Below are 19866 nucleotides of genomic sequence, written 5' to 3'. Positions count from 1 at the left end.
AGTGTGGCTCCTATACTCAGTCCATATAAGATTTATATCCTGTTATAACTACAGAAGCAACTCAAGTGCTCATTTGTTATCACAGATTTTCAAAATCTGTCCCCTAACACCGCAAAAAAACCCCAAACATATTACTCCATATAGATTGGCAGGGCCTTTAATTAAAAAAGGAATGTACACTTTATTAAAACCAAATTACAAATATATTTTTAAAAAATACAGAAATACAGAAGTTCATTTCCCCAGATTTAAATCTCAGAATTTTAGATGTGTGCACAATTTAAGCATCAGGTACCAAAGTTCTATTCAGTCCAGCTCCTGATGGATAGTGATCTATGAAACTAGTTTTGAGAGCTATGGTTCCCATAAGATGTCGTCTTGCTTCAATACTGACTGAATTTTCTGAGCTTTTTTTAACAGCTGAAGAGAATTTGTAGTCTTATTCACAGAGCAAGTGCCATGCACAATGCCTCTTGGAGGGACTGCGGCCTCTTTAGTTCCTTTAAAGTCATCGGGCTTTGAGGTAAAATTAGCAGCTTTCCTTTTCAGCTTTCGGGCCTTTTGCTTCAGTTTATAAACCTACAAAGAAAAAAACATCCATTACAGTTCTAATAAGAAAGTGTACTTGTGCCTTACAGTGTTACATGCACAAAGCAATAGATAAACAAATTAAACTGGTATTACGTATTTGCCATGAGAACATTTTTATTGCATGCAAAAATATCATTGTAAATCATATGGGACAGATACGTCATATGTCAAATTGTTCTAATTTATGGCTTCATTGTTCTAGACTGTGAGTTTTCTCACTGGGTTTGAGAGATTTTCCATTTTATTCACTTATGCATAAGTACTCACTGTAATTGGTGTGTACTTTATTTCATTTATTACAGATTTGTATTTCATACAGGACAATTTCTTCAGTTTGGATGATAGCTACAATAAGTTCTATGTAACCTGGTTGGAAATTAGTACTATGTTTACATTATGTGATGGCTATACTTATTATACTCTTGTTTGTTGTAGAATCATAAGGTCACAGTTTGAAGAAGAGCTATTGAAACAGGACATTAGTCGGCATACCATCACTGTAGTGGTTTTGGGGACTATAACCAATGCTTATGTTTCTGTTCATAATAATTGTACTGCAATACATGATTTGGCTAGCCATTTGGGAATTTTTGATGTTAACATTACCTGTTTTACTTTGAACCTTTGTAACATCTATATTGTATGTTTTTGAATTAGCTATAACCTGTTATATAAGCAAGCCAATTTTATTGTATAAGACCATAGGCCATTACAATGTAAAAACAATATCACAACAATTTTAAAATATACAAGCCAACATCATTAAAAGGAATATATTAAAATATACCTATTCCATTCTATCCAGCTTTCCACAATTTATATTTGCTTATCTCTGATTTTCTTTGCCGCCAGGCCACAGAGTGCCATTTTTTGGGAAATATAGGGATCCCTATCTGATAGCAGATAAATTCATCTATCAGCACCTGTGATATAAACGCAACCTCTGGTGCTGTGCACCTTTTTTTCTTCACATGTCAAATTGTGCCTATGTTGCTTTCTAATGTGTATTTTTTAGTATTCCAGCCACATGATTGAATTCCAGCCACACGGTTGTTTCTCAGTGGGACCTATGCTGTCCCCTGCGCATTAAAGGTGGGTCCCAGGAGGGTGAAGACCACTGCTCTAAGTTACTTCTCTCACTGTGGAGAATCGTATACAGATGACCCCGTATCTTTACCTAACAAGGGTGGGAAAGTAGGTGTTGCAGGAACGGACAGCTAGTTACAGCTTTCAAGGTTTTTTCTGTAACAACTGCTCCCCGCCCCACAAAACCATCAGGGACCTATTCACATTCCTTGCCTGTAAAGTCTAACTTGGTCCTGATAATCAAAATAAAACATCCAGTATGTATCAGCACACTAATTTAATGTAATAAGAAATGTCGGACTTCCAGGTGAAGATGGCCATCGATCAGTCTAGACCAAGCTAGCTGCTCGCAACCGCATCAGCAAGGAGAGATTTCCAACATTCTCTTGGAACAAATCTCTTACACTGTCCTGATGCCTTTTCAGCTTGGTGATCTGCTCTGCTTTAATTTCCATCTGCTTCACCAGACACTCTAGTTCACGTTCTAGGTCTTCCCGAACTTCTTGGCTTTTAGTTTCTTGTATCTGCTTCAGCAGTTCCTGATGTTCACTGTTGAAGACAAACTCTAGTCAGCCATTGTTTACACTAACTGTCCACCATCCTTCCTATTATTTCTTCCCATCTATTCACCTTCCACGATTTTTCACTTATGCACTACCATAAAAAATGTTAGTCTCTGGTCTGTTTAGTCATACACAACAGCAAATGACAACCCTAGCACTGCTAGGCAATATTGCTCATTCCAGAAGTTAATGCATCTTTGTTCCTTTATAACAGTGTTATGCCTTCTGTTAATACAGCATGAGAACCATTCTACAGTCCTCTCCAGAAAAAAATACCACTTCTTGTAATATAAAAATGCACACATTAGTAGAGCCCCACTATTGTTATGTGGATGTTAGTCTGTTTGGAAACTTCTTTGCTATAGAATCTACGTAGATGTGGCTGTGTGCCAGTGTTCTAATTTAGGCATAGCTGTTTTTCTTCTTTAAATGGCACCCCTCCTTCCAATGTTAGATCCCAAATTGCATTGGGAAGTCTTTTCAGTCTCAAAAGCAGATTTTCACACTGCAGGAGGAGCTGCTGTTTCTAGAAATACAAACTCAGTGTTCCCTTGGACTTGCAGGATCTAGTCAGTCGTGGTTTTTTGGATCTCAGCTTAAGTGAATCTATTACAAATATGAACGGCAACATTGATCAGAAAATAAATCCAATTTTAACAGGGTTTCTTCTGATTTCTATATTATATTCATTTTCAAAAGGAATGTACAAATAAAAGCATTCCTGGCACTACTTGTGCAATGCCCTTTGTTCTCTGCCATTTCCCAGACTGAATTCAAAACTCTTTGCTCCAAACTCAAATAATCTCAGCCTTTCATATACAAATGAAAAAAGAAGTGCTTACAAGCTCATTTGTCCCAGTTCATCCTGCATGACCAAGAGAAGGTCAGAAAGATTGTCAGTAGCAGAAGAAGATGTAGAATAAGAAGATCCAGATCTGCACACACCGGTCCATCTAGATGTCCTCTTTTCAGCTCCTTCTGAACCTTGTGGAATTACATCTGCACCACGACTTTTCACCAAATGCAAGATACTTTGAACATTTGCAACAACAGAATGACTTGAGCTGGCAGACTTGAAGGAAAACAGCATATTATAACATTATTAAAAATAGGCAGTAATCTCAATAAAACCTAATTTAAGAAAAAAATAATAGCTACCTTCCCAGCAACAAAAGGCAGCCCTCCAGCTGGTAGGTATGGTTGAGAGCTGCATTCTTTCCTCAAACTGTGATTTTTCTGAAAATTAAAAACTGGATTTGTTCCAGCACATAAGAATGTCCTACCCTTTTAAAAACCATAAACATAAGCTATGTTTATGTTACATCTATTTGTTCTTTATTTAGGCACGACTACCAGGCTTTTCTTCTACTAGAACCTTCATCTCTTGGGATCAGCTTGAACTCTACTCTCCCACTGTCACATCGTTCCCATTATTTAGGTTTTAAAGTGTTCTTTTAACATTTTCCCCATGAAGTCTCAACAGGCCAATTTCTCATTCACTCATTCTCACCCTAAGGTTTCCTAACTAAGCTTCCCTGAACAGGAAGCAAATTGGAGAACTATTCCATGAACACGTCAGTGCTGGAGATGTTTGTCCTTCTGCGTTCCCAGTCAGCTGAGACCTCTCCACATTTGGAAGTATACAGCAGAGTCACAATTGACAGAACATGTTTTCCAAGCAATTGTCCATCCAGAGTGTCATATTTTACGCTTGCAGAATCACCAACCCCTTTCCTGTTGATGATTTAACTTGTTAACCTGAGCTCCTAATCCTCTGTTGCAATCGACTCTGAAGTTAACCAAATGAAATGCAAAAGACCCGGGAAACTGGAAATTCTTGCTGCTTTGGAGGAACAGCAGGGGAGCTAGAGCTGTGAATACAACCTTACTCTGCACATTACTTAGAAGTTCCCATTTGAACTGCCTGACATATGAGCAAGCGAACAGATGCCTAAAGCCAACACTCTTACTATACGGAATTGGAGAATTCTATCTAATTTTTTTAAAGACTAGGAAAACATAGCCAGACATGGCAATAATTATGACTCACTTTATTTTAATCTCTTTGCCAAGATAAGAGGCATTTTCCTAGGCAGCCATGGGAGGCAATGCTCAAACCATGGGTTGCAGAAGAGAAACCACCTGTCTAATTTCTCAGTAGCATCCAAGATACAGCTATGAACTCAAACACTTTTTACCTTTACTGCTTTCTTCTTCCCACTTTTCTTTTTTGCTTCGTTTTGAGGTGAAAGAGAAGACATCAAAATTCTATTCATCTCCAGTCCTGTTTGGAGCTGCAGTTTTGTTTTGTTTTTAAGGGAATAAAAGGAAGACCTTTTTCTTAATCCATAGGTGAGAGAGAAAAATATGCAAGTTTATGGCTAACTAATCTCCGTGGTGCAGAGTGTTAAGATGCAGTACTGCAGTCAAAAGCTCTGCTCACGACCTGAGTTCGATCCCAACGGAAGTTGGTTTCAGGTAGCCGGCTCAAGGTTGACTCAGCCTTCCATCCTTCCGAGGTCGGTGAAATGAGTACCCAGCTTGCTGGGGGTAAAGGGAAGATGACTGGGGAAGGCACTGGCAAACCACCCCGCAAACAAAGTCTGCCTTGGAAACGTCGGGATGTGACGTCACCCCATGGGTCAGGAATGACCTGGTGCTTGCACAGGGGACCTTTACCTTTATAATCTCTTACAAAACAGGTATCAATGGAGTCCACTATGACAGGGACCTCATCTCTTTAGAGTAGTACAGGAAATCATTAAAATAAATAGCTTTTATAGACTGAACCATCTGAGTCATTTAAGATCACTCCAGTGAATCTGGATTGCTCTCAAGGAGCTCATATTCTTAATGGGTTAAACTGCACTTTTTGCCATGTTAACACAGTACAAAACGTTTGTCAACAGATCACTGCATGTTTAAACTCATTAGCAACATCTGCTCTGTGCACCACCTATCATTATCAGCTTATACTTGTAAACATATGGTAGCCAGCTGACACCAGAATCAACAGTGTCTCTTCACACAGTACTTTCCATGTACAAAGAATCTTACTGACTTCATTCCTTCTTCAACCATTCTGAGGGAGACCTTCTTACAGAGAAGAGACTGGGGCTAATCAGTCTTGCAATTAAAGATATCCCATACGCATAAATACTTTGCTTGGCCAGGAAACACTGTGCAAGCAGGCCTGCTGAGAGCCACCAAGGGCTCCCGGACAAAGATTCCACCGGGCCCCTAGTTATGACCCTGATCCAAATAAAATACTGTAAAACAAATCACTTGACTGGTTGTTACCATGAATCTATAATAACAGAACAGTCCACATGTCCATCTGGGGTAGGCATAACTCATCAGAAAATAAAACTAGGAATCTCAATATTGGCCACCAGCTTCAGGATGATCGTGGGAGTTGCAGGGACAAAAATGTAAGGCATTGGAATACCCTGGCCCGGTAATCTCGAGACACCACCACCACCCTGTGCTATTTGCAATGGAAGCTAAGCTAAGTTCTAATTTCCGTTCTTCATTTATAGCCACTCAGGCAAATTAATATTCCATTATCATGCATGAATAGGCCAGGAGGAAGGAAGCATCCTTTTACTACTTTGATAGATATTATATTAACTCTCCCCATCTGTTCATAATATTAACTAAGGCTTGCTGATATACCCATTTTACCCAAATAACTGGTGCTCAAATCCCTCCTCACAAGGGGAGGGGCGAGTGTCTTCCCAGGCAGCTTCTTGTGGCTGCCATAAGCACCTCTGCATATGTCAAGAGACAACACAGCCAGCAACAGGGAAAGAGGGCAGGTTGTGTGACTGAGCAGCCGACTACCTGAAGAACTTCACTTACAGATGAGCAACCTGTTTTTCTTCTTCAGTCTCTGTGCAGTTGTACCTACAGGTGGACTAAGTAACCTGATCTATTCACAGGCAGAACACAGAACAAACAAGCTAAATTAATTGTAAGTTCTGGGTTAAGCGTATTGTGTGAGGCTATGGTAAATGATGCTACCTATGACAGATTGTACAGTGGCACACTATTCAGGAAAGTAGATACTACTTTGTTAGGAAAGAGTAATGACTTTCATTACCCATTTAGGCCGTTGCTGTGCTGAAACGTTTTGCCCCAAGAATGGGCCACCGTAGGAATACTAATTTATTTGTTCGGTACATTTCTAAGCCGCCTTTGCTATAGTTCAAAGGATGGTTTACAAATACAAATGCTTCTGCACAGGCACAGATCCCACCAATAAATTTAGCATTTACAACAACAACAACAACAAAAGAACTGGCTGGGAAGATGGGTGGGCGGGAGGCAAGCTGGGGGATTTAAGGCACAGAGGCAATCAAATGGAAGACCGACCTTCATTACTGATGAGCAGCAGAAACAAAGATTCCACGCAGAAAAGAAAAACAGTTTAGCACAAGCCAATGAATAGCTTCTTTTCAGAAAGAGAGGATATCAAGAGCACTCTCTTTTCACTAAAATAAAATACTGAATCACTTAAAGTTTAAAGATTAACTCTCCAATATATATCTGGCCAATTTAGTTTTCAAGATACTGCCATTTTTCAAAAGCAAAGCAGTGCAGGGTTCAGAACCATTACATATGCTTTATTCACAAGTGGCTTAAGTCGCATGGTCAGTGCAACATAATAATGAAGTCCAAATTATGAAGTCCATAACTATGAAGTCCAAAGACACAGGAAATAAAGCACAGTTGTGTCATGTTAAGGGGTTATTTTCAGCACCCCAGGCAGTTACAGCAGAAATATATCACAGGTTTGCCGGCAGATCCTGCTATCATGTTGGATCCAGCACAAGCGCAAGGTTTCCTGATCATCTCCGCTCTCCCCTCCCCCAGCAGTCATTTCCAACCCCAGGTAAATTTATTCCCAGAATCGCAGGGCCCACATGGAGCTATGCAGGCTGGGAGACTGCAGTGGAAAACTGTTCTCTTCTACCTGTTCTCTTGGCAAAGTTCTGCTCACACAAGAAGAAGCAGAAAGAGCTGTTTGCCCTGCTCCCCACCCTCATAGCTATTATTCCAGATCTGTCATGCAACCCTTTTGCAAGGTTGGACATGCATGTCAGGGGGAGGGGAAAGCCTAGACCACTCATGACCATCAGTGCTTCCTGCTGCCCAATTGCAAGATCCAGCTCACTGCATTATTGTGGAAATGCTACAGCTTGACTTTCCCACCTGGGCTGCCTTGTCTTGTATTAGCTTGCGATGGTGTTGTTCTTCCTGAAGCTTTGCCTCCAGGTGTTTGATCTTTCCCTTAAAAATAAAGGGAAAAATTAAAATCAGAGAAACGACTCACAAGAACAAAGATGATCCAAATTTTTAAAATGCTTAACGTGACCAAGTTTATGCAGCTTTGAAGACTAGGACTGAAGTTTTCAACTGCAAGAAGTTGAGATTAAGGAGTAGGAAACAGACACACCATTGTCTTCGTGGTACCAAAGGAACACATAAATCCCTAAGAAAAAGTCTCAGCTAACAGACTGGCAAATGTTAGGCTTACGGTGTAATCCTAAACTCCACCGTTGAACAGTTTAGGATGGCAACTAAACCCTACACTGGTGTAGCTGGAATACGTGCTGAGCCAGTGAGACCCTGGAGTCAGTGCACAAATGGAGACATGTCAGAGGGGGAGTAGGACTTCAGCAGCAGCAGCAGCTGCTTCAGCCCCCGTCATGCCCCTGACGCCAGTGCAACACTCTCAGCATGAACCCTGGCACAGCTTTAAAAATCCCTATTGACATGCTGGATGAGATCCAATTGTCTGTCAGTGGAAGGAGCTGACATTCGTGAATCTTTACCAGTTCAAGACATGGCTGAGATTTTGTCCTATTGTGGACTTCCTAGCCAGATGCCGAATTTGAACCAGCAACTTTGGATACGCCATGCTATTCTCCACTGTCCTCCCTGTCTTGGTATATATGGCTGGTACAGACACCAGGGCAGCTGGGGGAATCCTAATGTAAAGTCTTTTTCTTGTGCAGCTGGTTAGAAGACCACTTCCCAACAAGTTGACTCGTCCTTCTGTTTGTCTGCTGCTGGCCAAAGGCAAGGTTTTTTCTTCTTGCTAGATCCCTTAGTCTTCTTCATAGGATCTGAACTCATGGCCCCGGGTTTCCACCTGATGCCATTGAACGTTCCTTTGGTGCTGCCCCAGTGTCTGCAGCCCCCTTACCCCTAACCAATGGTGCTCCTTAAGCCTGGGCACTCCAAGACCTGAATTTGTTAATGAGCTACATGAGCATGTGGATGCTGTGGCTAAAACAGCCAAGCTTCTTTCGCTGCATCTGCACCTAGCAAAAGGGAACTTGGTCGCAGGAGGTTAACTCAAACCCCTGTCTGCAGAGCAGCAAGGCATATATTTAGCTTTGGACTCCTCCTGGCCACACCGCGGTGCTCCTTCCAGTGTAGAATGCGGTGCTCCCTTTGTTCCCTCCCTTCATGTGGTCTGAAGGTGGGGTGGAGTGGGGTGGCCTGACCTCACAGGAGTGGGGCCATGTCAGCAAGTGCTATGTGGTTCAATGTGTCTGCGCATCATGGGGACATCATAGACACACCACTCCATGACTGGTGGGATGTATTGAGGTTGTTATACTCATTGTCCCTTGGTGAGGAGTTTTTCTTTCACATATATCCCTCTTCTGGACAAGCACCGGATCCAGACTAGCAGCACTGGCGCCACTCCAGCAATGCGCTAGGGTCTTAGGATGGTGCTCCTTGAAAGCTGACTAATAATGGTCTCAGATTTACTTACTTCTGCAGCTTTCTGAGTGCCAGTAAGTCGCCAACACTCCTGTTCCAGAATTTCAAGCTTGTCAAGTTTCGCACATATCTCTACTTGATTCTGATCTTTTTCCTTCTGGAGCTGGATCTGAAAATGTACACGAGATAACAATTGTGCAACCAACTGCAAGCCTTGCTTAAATGACTCACAGCAAATTCAGTGCCACAAAATAGGTAGAACCCTGATCCAGCAAATGCCTTAGACGCATGGTAGGAGGCTTACACATGCATGTAATTTACACAAAACAGCTGGCACCAACTAACACTGTAAACTAACTCATGTGTGTGGAAAGCGGTGCTGATGGACAGGGATTGGATGTACCCATGTACTACAATGTGTATATATAGTTGCCTCGGTTAATGTATTCCCCATGACCACTGCACAACCCATGTGAGAATGCATCTTTCCATCAGTCATAGGATACGACTAGGAATATGTATTTTTAGGGGGTAAATTGCACATGGCTCTCATGTTCACACCTGAAAAAAGCTCTTTTGTAATATTTACATTTGACATTTCTAGATTTGGGCAGAAGTAACAGCCTCCCATATTTCCAGTTTGTTCAGGTTTTCAGATAGCTAGAAAAAACTCTGCTCACGACCTGAGTTCGATCCTGACAGAAGTCGGTTTCAGGTAGCCAGCTCAAGGTTGATTCAGCCTTCCTTCCTTCCGAGGTCGATAAAATGAGTACCCAGCTTGCTGGGGGTAAAGTGAGGATGACTGGGGAAGGCAATGGCAAATCACCCCGTAAACACAGTCTGCCTAGTAAACATCAGGATGTGACGACACCCCATGGGTCAGTAATGACCTGGTGCTTGCACAGAGGACTACCTTTACCTTTTTAATATCTTTCATCCCAAAACCATCCTCAGCTATTTACACAATGTAAAGAGCTGTTTCTTGGACACCAGAACACCTCTTATGTATAATTATGAGAAGCTTCCCATCCTCATATCCTAAAACGTTTACTTCAAATCTCAGTTGATAATCCTGTAAAAGTCTTCTATTAAAAAATACAGGACTAATATTTGAGTGAGTGCCTATTTTCGTTTATTCTGGGCTCTATCCAACAACACAGGTAGGGAAAACAAAAGAGGAAATAAATTATAAATATATATGTGCCCTTATTCCCAAAGGGGTCTTTGCTAGTTTGGTTATCTGTGGGATGGAACAGGTTAATTTTGCCAGTAAGTTACACGTACTTGTCAATGCAGGAAATACAAAATGAAAAATGTCTTTATGCCTGCTCATTGTAGCTACTCTATGAAGACTAAGCATGAATCTTGCACAACTTGAACTTAGCAGGGTGTCTCTGTTTTAAAAGACAACCAAGATAAGGGAAGAAAGACACACAAGTCATGGTATAGCCTTTTTGACTCAGGGCAACAAAGGAAGAGGAAACAAGGAATATGAAGAATTAAAGCTGTGTACCTGCTGTTCCAGAACCAATTTCTTTTCCAGCTCTGCACTGACCACCATTTTCCTCATGTAATCTAGTTGTTTCTCCAACAAGGAGCAGCAAGACTGAGCTGCGCTTAACTGAACGCTCACATCTAAGGTGGGGGAAAAGGAAGGGTGGATCTTTGCTTTACTTAAAACTTCATTCACAACTCCAGATTAAAACAATGTTGCGATAAAGGAAGAGTTTCATGACAGCGAGGCCCTGATCGACAGCCACAGAATCAATGCCATTATTCTACCTTACCTAAATTTGTGCGTCTGCTGAAGAGAGGCATTAATTGCTGCGGCCACTTCTGGAGCTCACTTGGGTGCTTTTAAATTGTTTTCACCCCACAAGAAAATCTAGAAATCTGTTATGACTCACATAAAACCAGTACAATTTTTACAGGAATACTACTAGTAATCGGTTTCATAGGGAATTTAAAAAGTATTGAAGATGGTTTTTCCTTCATACAATAAGCACCAAGCATTGGCCAGAAAAAGTACCAAACCGTTGATTGAGCAAAGTTTCCTAAAAGGTAAGTTATCCCATGCTTGTTTCAGTATCTCAAATCGACATTAAGGTTTGGCCAACATGCAAATTCCATCAATGGATTAAAGAATCGGAAGGCAGACAATCAGCTAAAAATTACTGAATCTTTTTTACTAAGTGATAGGGACCCCAAGGCTACATTGTCAGTGGCAAGATTTGTTTCAGTCCTTATATTCCTCCAACACTAGATATATGCTGCTCAAGATCAATTGATCAAGGAGCTTCGAAGGGATAAAAGGAAAGGAAAATTACTGAATCACTAGACAGCCCTATTTATTACAGATCCCAATTACACATTAGGAGAGGGAATAAATAGCGCATGTCAAACCAGCAACATAAGCACTCCTCTGAGATTAAGGTGTAACAGATGTGGCTGGTAAGGCTGTTACCAGCAATACCAGGAAATACCTTTCCTCTCTTGCATCAGTTCCTGATGAGCCGTATCCTTCTCATTTGATTCACACTGCAAAGTTTTTTTATACTGGGCAGCTTCTCTGGACAGGCAGTTCAGGTCATGTTCAGCGTGTGACCTCTCCAGCTCAAGGCGATGGATCTTTTCTTGAAGACTTTTCAGAGCTGACACTAGAGCTAGTGAACAGGCAACTTAATTCTTAATTAATTCTATACTCCATACATAAATCAGTCATGTCTATCAAAGAAAGGATCGGGGGTTTGGAGAAGCGGGCTCGAGTAGCCTAAAGCCCGGCTATATCAACAGAGCCCAAGCTAAGCTACTTGAATTAGAATACCTTGCATCAACCTGCAACAGTTGAGACATTACATACCTAGTCATTTTATTTCTGCATGCCTCATTACCTGCCTGAAACATACAATTGTTTAAACAACCACACACCCTTCATTTGAATGGAAAGCTGAAGAGGCAGAGATAAATGGTCTCTTTCATTTTCTATTACGACATCCAATTCTACATAACTACCACTCAAACTGAAGAAGATGAGCAGATAGAATGAGAAACTAGACTCTGTTCCTAGCTGCAGAATTAGCTAATCACACGAACAGAAATTAGATTGACTTGGTAGTTCTACTAATATCTCCATTGGTTCCCCTAGCATTGTGTATATAGAGAGGAGTTGGAGGAAAGAAAGTCAAGACTGTGGCAGTAAGCAGCATCCTCTGAGAGTTTGGAGGTAAAGAGTAAAAGGGAATTTCTTAGTCGAGGATGGAATTTGCCAATTTGTCAGTGGATCTTTGTGACTCAGTCATGTGCAGCCAGCATTTGGGAATTAACAAACATCTAGCATAAGGTCCTAATATAGGTGACCGGAGACTTTGCCGTTAGAATATGCATGATCAAAGTTCTTCAGATTTTTAAAAAACCCGGCAGCTTCAAGAGCCTAGTGCAGTGATGGCGAACCTTTTAGAGACCGAGTGCCCAAACTGCAACCCAAAGCCCACTTATTTATCGCAAAGTGCCAACACGGCAATTTAACCTGAATACTGAGGTTTTAGTTTAAAAAACAACACATACATTATTAACATCTTTTGCCTTAAAAGAAAAACACAATAACAGAGCTTTCAATGATACAAACAACTTTTTATTGAAAGGTAAAAGTTTGCATTTGGCATGCTTTTGAACAATTAACGTTTGTTCAAAGCCCCTAAGCTGGGCGGTGGGGAGTCCAGGGAAGGCAGACGCGACGGCTGCTCAACTTACCCACGCGTGCCCACAGAGAGGGCTCGGCGTGCCAAGTCCAGCACGCGTGCCATAGGTTCGCCAACACGGGCCTAGTGCTTCCTCTCTCAAATGGCCTGGCCGCACATATAGAGAAATCTAAGTTTCATTTTAATAGCCCTTACAAAAAAAAGTGCAGTCTAGCATTACTGTAATCATATACTGATTACGTCAGAATGGCTGGTAGTTTACCATAGATAAGGTAACCTGAACAGTATGGTACCCTTCAGATGAGCAACTACTAGATTGTTTCCAAGATGGTTTACCTACAATGCCAGGAAAAAGAGAGGCAGACCTCTACTATGTAAGAGAAAGAGTATCAAGTACTAGAGCTCAAAATATAAAAGATATTGAGCACACACATTTGACAATAACAAGTGCGGAGAAAATAAAAGGGCTGCCCCAGTCACTGAGAGCGAAAAAGCATATCACCGCTGCACTGAAATAGTTGCAAGGACCTACTTGCTTCTGGGTTCAAGATGTTGGTTCCTACCTGGAGCCTGAACTCTCCTGATGTAAGTCCATGCTCCAGCTTAAAGATTTCCAGTAGGCTCTTCTATCTGTATCCTCAGCTAGGATAGCGAGCTTGGCATCTATAGGGAGTATTTTTTTTCTGGTGCCACTCCCCTTCCTTGGAATGCCTGCAAAGCTCCTAGGGCAAAAACACATGGAAAGTTTTGCCTTGGATTCGCCGCTCTCTAGATGCACACTTTCCCCATCTGAATTCTCAAAACCCTGCATGTGGGCTTATTTTTGAGTTTTCAGAATTTGGCTGGGGAAAATGTGCATTTAGAGAGAGGCGAATCCAAGGCAAAACCTTCCATGCATTTTCACCTCTAAATTCAGCTAAAGAAGGCAGGCTCCTTATTTCAAAAGGCTTTCGCCATCTGTTGATTTTTTTAATTCACTGCATGGACATCTGTTTGATTTGATGTTTGGAAGAGACAATGGGTTTTTGTAATATAAAGCAATTTTTTCCTTCCTTGTGGTAGACTTATGATTTTAGGTTGCGTAGTGTTTTTAAAGATATATGGTTGGCTGATTTGAGCAGAAATTGGAAAAGTGGAGCATACATTTTAGCAATCTCGGAAAGCTAGCGAACAAGCTTTGTTCCAACTGACCTTATACAAGGGCTATTAGAAAACAATAAAGACTTTATCTGCATTTTTGGAAGCTTAAGCCACCATTTGGGTTCTAAAGTATGGTTTACTTAAGAGATTTGTACCCCCATTTTTTGATCGTATTATTAATGTAAGCCATGATTTGGCATTTTCTCTCTCAACAGAGCCACTGTATCTTGCCAGGAAAGGCCACCTACCAACTTGAAGCAAGCTAAAACAGGAATATGGTTTCCTCTCAGGCAATTTCCCTTTATTCTGTATGTTAAACTTACAAAGCACCACCCCTGCCTAGCTGCACCTGGAAGAGATGCCAGCTTTGATAAATGCCACAGATAACCTCTTCACTATTTAAGATTTGAAACTCAACCAAACATTGTTCTTCAGATATTTTCCTTGGATCTTGACAAAGCTCAAAGCTCAAACCTGGGGTCCAAAATTCATCCAACAGAAGCCAAGGATTTGCTACCTAGGTTTCACATTAGTAATAATTCACATTGCACTGATTTACCTTGGCTGTTTGGTGCAGGAGTGTCTGCTGCAAAAGCTGCTGTCGTCTTCGGCCACAAGTCAGCAAATGGAACGGGTATCTTATGTGGAGGCTGAATAAAGCTTCCTATGTAACTGTGCTTTGACTCAGTATCTACAGACTGCAAAAAGATACACAATGTCACTTATAGAATTAATTAAGCATAACTTCAGCCACATTCCTTTGAAATGCGGTGTTGGAGGAGAGTGTTACGGATACCCTGGACCGCCAAAAAAACTAATCAGTGGGGTTTAGATCAAATCAAGCCTGAACTGACCCTAGAAGCTAAAATGACTAAACTGAGGCTGTCGTACTTTGGACATATTATGAGAAGACAAGAGTCACTGGAAAAAACAATCATGCTAGGAAAAGTTGAAGGTAGCAGGAAAAGAGGAAGACCCAACAAGAGATGGATTGACTCTATAAAGGAAGCCACGGCCCTCAATTTGCAAGACCTGAGCAAGGCTGTTAAGGACACTTTGGAGGACACAGATTCATAGGGTCGCCATGAGTCGGAAACGACTTGACAGCACTTAACACACACACAACTTCAGCCACATTCCCTCTGATGCCTGACTAACACAAAGCTAGTTTCAAATCCAAAAAGAGAAGATTAGGAAACAGTATTGGCTCAGAGATCAATTAGGTTACTGAAGCTTGAACTTCCATAGGCACGTTCCCTGAAGAGGCAATTGTGTCTAAGGCACCACAGCACATTTCTTTAGTTATGCTGTCCTTCCTGTTACATATTTAAAAAGAACAACTATGGTAGCTTGTAATGGGCATGAATGAGAAAAGGAATCACTTTTCCCCTCCAAGAGGATTTCCTGAGCAATGTTAGCTCATTCTCCCCTCCCGGTGCATCCCACCCTTTTTCTGCTCCTGCATGATAGAAGCTGCTGGATTTCTGGCAGTGCTGTAGCTCTGTCCACACAGGCACACAGAGAGCAGACAGAGATGCTCACTGATTCACCTCAAAAATCCTTAACCGCCAGACTAAGGTGTATAAATTATGCAAACATTCTCAGCTCTGGGGGGAAATGCTTTACTCAGAAAATAAAAAGGGGGAAAGGGATGTTAAAAGCTGTTTTAGCAATACAGGAAGACCTGAGAGACAAGCATCGCCACATTAAAAGAATCACCTGAACAGAGAAAACAAAAACAAGTGAGGGGAGGGTTTAGGAGGGGGAAAACACATGGCTGGAAACCCAAAGCAGTTCAAAGAAACAAAAAGAACTGCAATTCAAGCTAGCTGTACTTTCCCCAAGCAAGCTGATGTCCCATTAATCAACTGCTCTGGAGTTCCACAGATCACAGCACCTGCCTCCCAGCCTGGACACATCCCACAACACCAACACGCCACGTCCTTTGTACGGAAATGGGCACTGGAGCTTCTTTGGGATGGTAAGAGAGCTGGCAAAGCTGTCACCTTTCATCTGAGATGGAGGCAGTCAATATTGGCAGTTGGCATTTCTCCCTTCGAAGGAAGAATAGCCAATTGATGGTGATCCGTTTTGAAGAAGAAGCAAGGTGTGCCTTCGCTCCTTCCAAACAGAAAGACTCATTCTCTATTGCTCAAATGGCTCTTTCTGAGGCGAAGATGCCGCCCGAATGTGATAAAGCAATTCTGGGGAGCTTACTCAGTGAAGGAAAATATACACAAATATGTAAAAAAATTGAAACAATTACAAGTATAAGGGTTAATACTTAGCTAATTACAAACAAGAACGTGCAATCTCTCATTGGCCCAGCAAAGAGCCAAATTACTCAATTTCTGTGCCCCGTTTACATGGTTCTTTCAAGAGGGCACACCTGTTGTGGTGCTACACTTTTCTGAGCAATGGAAGCTATATTTTTTGTGGATAATAAAAGAAAGGGATGTTTCCTCACAATAGCAATGGAAGCAGGACCATGCTCTACAAGTGTCAAAAACGAGGAGAGTGACTGATACAAGGACACCCAATGAGATTTATGGCTGAGAAGAATTTGAATCCAAGTCTCCCAGATCAAGTCTGATCCTCTAACCACTACACTAAAAATAGTATGATGGCATCTAATATAACTCTGTTACTGAAGCAAAGAAAGTCTGTGCCTGGTAAGTACGTGATACATAGAAATCCATGAGCATACATATATCCCCCAGTGCGTTATGTTTACTTACACTGAGCTGCCTGGATGCATCTGATGCATCCCAACTGACATGGAAGCCTGTATGTTTACTTACCACAATTGATTTCACAATTAAGATAAAGCCCTCTGGCACCATTGTAGAAAACTGAACACAGAAACTACATCAGCTCTAGACTTCTTGCTTCTTTCAAGGTCAAAGATCTGAGTTATTTTTTCTTCATGAACAACATTAGTCACACTTCCCTTAAACTGTGAAAATTATATGTACTAGTATATACATACCAGACGGTGGTTCTTTTACATGTCACCACTGAATTATTTAAATGAGTTCTCATCCCAGTAGAGAATATAAAGCATCACCTTTTAAGGCTCAGATCATATGCACACTTGGTGATGGTAGAAAGTGCCATCAAGTCACAGCTGACTTATGGCGACCCTGTAGAGTTTTCAAGGCAAGAGACATTCAGAGATGGTTTGCCACTGCCTGCCTCTGTGTAGTGACCCTGGATTTCCCATCCAAATACTAGCCCTGCTTAGCTCCTGAGATCTGGTGAGATCAGGCTAGCCTGGTCTATATGCACACTTATGTGGGAGTAAGTCCATGGAAGCCCTGACCTGGATGGCCCAGGCTAGCCTGATCTCGTCAATCTCAAAAGCTAAGCAGGGTCAGCCCTGGTTAGTATTTGGATGGGAGACCACCAAGGAATATCAGGGTTGCTGTGCAGAGGAAGGCACCGGCAAACCACCTCTGTTAGTCTCTTGCCATGAAAACCCCAAAAGGGGTCGCCATAAGTTGGCTGCGACTTGAAGGCGCTTTACACACACACACAAGTCTATGGAAAGCAGATACACAGGCTCAAGTTGCCCATCTTCTAGCAATGATTATAAAGCATATGTATTAAAAAAAGCATGGAGGGAAGGCAGCATGGTACAGCCTGATCTCATCATATCTTGGAAGCTAAGCAGGGTCAGCCCTTGGAAGGGAGACCCCCAAGGAAGGCTCTGCAAATGAAGGCAACAGCAAACCACCTCTGCTTCTGCCCCTTGCTTGGGTCACCATAAGTCGGCTGTTACTTGACAGTACTTTACACACACACATAAACAGTATCTGCAGAAAAACCACAAGTTGGGGTTACCTTCTACTTTCTACAATTACATTAAAGGAGTTTTGCTCCTTTGGAACTGAGAATTGACCTAAGACCTGCTAAAGATACATGATATTGGGTACGGTGGAACACAGGCAGGATGGTGCTGTTGCAGTCGTCTTGTTTGGGGGCTTCCTAGAGGCACCTGGTTGGCCACTGTGTGACCAGACTGCTGGACTTGATGGGCCTTGGTCTGATCCAGCAGGGCCTTTCTTATGTTCTTATGACAGATTACTCACCTCCATTACAGAGGATCCAATGTTCTATCACCTGAAAAGAAAAAGGAAGCAAGCCACACTTAATTCCACACGTAGTTTTCTAACTTTAGAAAGAAAAAATATGCAAGTGAAAAGTGAAGAGTATATGCTTACACACAAGAGGGTAGATTCAGTCTGGCAGTTTCCCCACAAAGCTGAAACAGAAAAATCACTATGAGATAATGCAGCCTGTTGTTATATTTTATGATCCATTACTGTCCAAGGTCTGTTTCAGGATCTTTTGTGCAAGTTTATACCTAATTTAAAGAAATTAAAACTTTTGCCCAGTTTGTCGTGAAAGACAACTTAGGGTATCCTGTGCCTCTTAGTGGTTCTTGTCCTCTATTCCTTCATTATTATTTTCTTTCAAATGATTCCTCCCCGCCCCGCACATAACCCAGCCATTATCATACACCAGCAAACTATTTTGCACATTTTACTTTTCTGGCAGAAGTTACTTTTGGATGCTTCACAATGTCTGAGTGCCACCAACAAAACAGTCTGCAATCCTGACTTCTTAAATGTTCTGCACAATGGTTAGCATTTAGGTGCTCAACCAAATAATGAGTTAATTATGGTATGCACGGGGATAAAGGTCCATTTGCAAAGACAGAAGGCCACACACAAAATTAAATGCAACAAGGAGAATGATCTGGGCTTCTCTTGATGAACCATGACCTTGGGGCATCAGGTGTACCCCAGTGCACAGCTTCTCTGACCTACGCTGCTACCGTACAAACAACGTTTATTTATTTATGTTGACATAGGAATGGAAAAGATACTGCTGGACTCCTCCGGCCCTCTGTGGATCCATATTAATGAAGGAGCTGGTAGGAAGGAGACAGCACTTCAATATACGTAGTAAATGTGTTTTGTGAGTAAAAACAGGGCTGAAGGATGCCAGTTTATCACTCCCGAATACGAAAACTAAGCCAAAGATGAGAGTCTGCTTAAAGAGAACAGATAAAATTACTCTCTTCCTCTGCCCAGGGAAAGAAGGGAAAATACATTTGATCATGCTTTAGAAACTCATTTTGCAGGGCAGAAAAAGTGGCAGGCCTTTTTGCAAACTGCTGGAGGCCAACTCTGACCCTAGGGTCTGCCACTTTGACACAGAAGACAGAGGTGGTAAAATCCAGAATCTTGTGTGTACGCGTGTAAATGCTGGAACATGCAAGTAAGAAAGCAGCATCACTGGGTGGATGCAAAGTGCTTTTCCTGCTATCCTGGCTAACAACTACCAAACACAGGCATCCTTCACCTTAGAGATCAAATACTGCAACATTAACACTGAAAATGAAAGAAGAGCATTCGTGAGGACAGAAAACCTGCTTTGTGCCCGTGTCCCGTTCTCAAACAGTTAAGAAAAAAAGCAATACCCGCCTGGAGCATTCCCTCCAAAATAGTATAATTCAGCCTGTAGCAGCAACAGCTACTTATTGCCCCCCTTTTCCCCTGAAGGGCATGGGGCCCACCTACAGCCCCCTCAGTGCCAGCTGTTGCGAGCCGCGTCTGAAGGGCCAGCGATATTTTAATGGCTTCGCCGTATTCATAAATCTCATTAGCAGTCACATACAAAGTCTGCTGCTTAAAGTTGGGTCATGGCAACTAGATTATTTTGTAAAAAATTCTTTAATATTTAGTGAATTTTAGTTTCTTAAATATTATTCAAGAATTTTAACCAGGTATTGTCTTTTTAAAATCGATGTAATCTTTCATCTCATGTATAGATGACACAAATGTTTTACTGGCACATGCTGTACTAATAAATCTGATTCTGCTGATTCGAAGGGGCCCTGAAGGAGAGAAAGGCTGGCACAGGCAAACATCTTGCTGCCTGTGCAGGTGATGGCGGAACCCACCCCAAACAGGGTTGCCAGGTCCCTCTTCGCCACTGGCGGGTGGGGTGGGGGGGTTGGGGCGGAGCCTGAGGAGGGCGGA

General features: G+C 41.9%; 1 protein-coding gene across 1 annotated transcript; it reads right to left on the bottom strand.

The window, feature by feature from the left end:
- Positions 1 to 291: 291 nt before the first annotated feature.
- CEP57L1 (centrosomal protein 57 like 1) lies at positions 292 to 17976 on the bottom strand. Its single transcript, XM_056856389.1, has 11 exons — positions 17908 to 17976; positions 14376 to 14514; positions 11462 to 11641; positions 10492 to 10613; positions 9031 to 9147; positions 7455 to 7532; positions 4439 to 4534; positions 3399 to 3476; positions 3083 to 3312; positions 2082 to 2226; positions 292 to 579 (listed from the first exon to the last, which is right to left on the bottom strand). Exons 1-11 carry the CDS (start codon positions 17911 to 17913, stop codon positions 355 to 357), a joined length of 1416 nt encoding a protein of 471 aa, XP_056712367.1. The 5' UTR covers positions 17914 to 17976; the 3' UTR covers positions 292 to 354.
- Between the last annotated feature and the right edge of the window lie 1890 nt (positions 17977 to 19866).

Source organism: Euleptes europaea, chromosome 10 (genome assembly GCF_029931775.1).
Source record: "Euleptes europaea isolate rEulEur1 chromosome 10, rEulEur1.hap1, whole genome shotgun sequence".
In the NCBI taxonomy this organism is placed as follows: domain Eukaryota; kingdom Metazoa; phylum Chordata; class Lepidosauria; order Squamata; family Sphaerodactylidae; genus Euleptes; species Euleptes europaea.
This window is presented reverse-complemented; position numbering and strand designations above follow the sequence as displayed.

Excerpts from the sequence above, each read along its gene's own strand:
- CEP57L1 (XM_056856389.1), bottom strand. Across the intron at positions 3,313-3,398 it reads TGCCTTTTGTTGCTGGGAAG|TCTGCCAGCTCAAGTCATTC; the intron begins GTAGCTATTATT and ends TTTTCCTTCAAG. Across the intron at positions 2,227-3,082 it reads GAACTGGGACAAATGAGCTT|TGAACATCAGGAACTGCTGA; the intron begins GTAAGCACTTCT and ends TGTCTTCAACAG.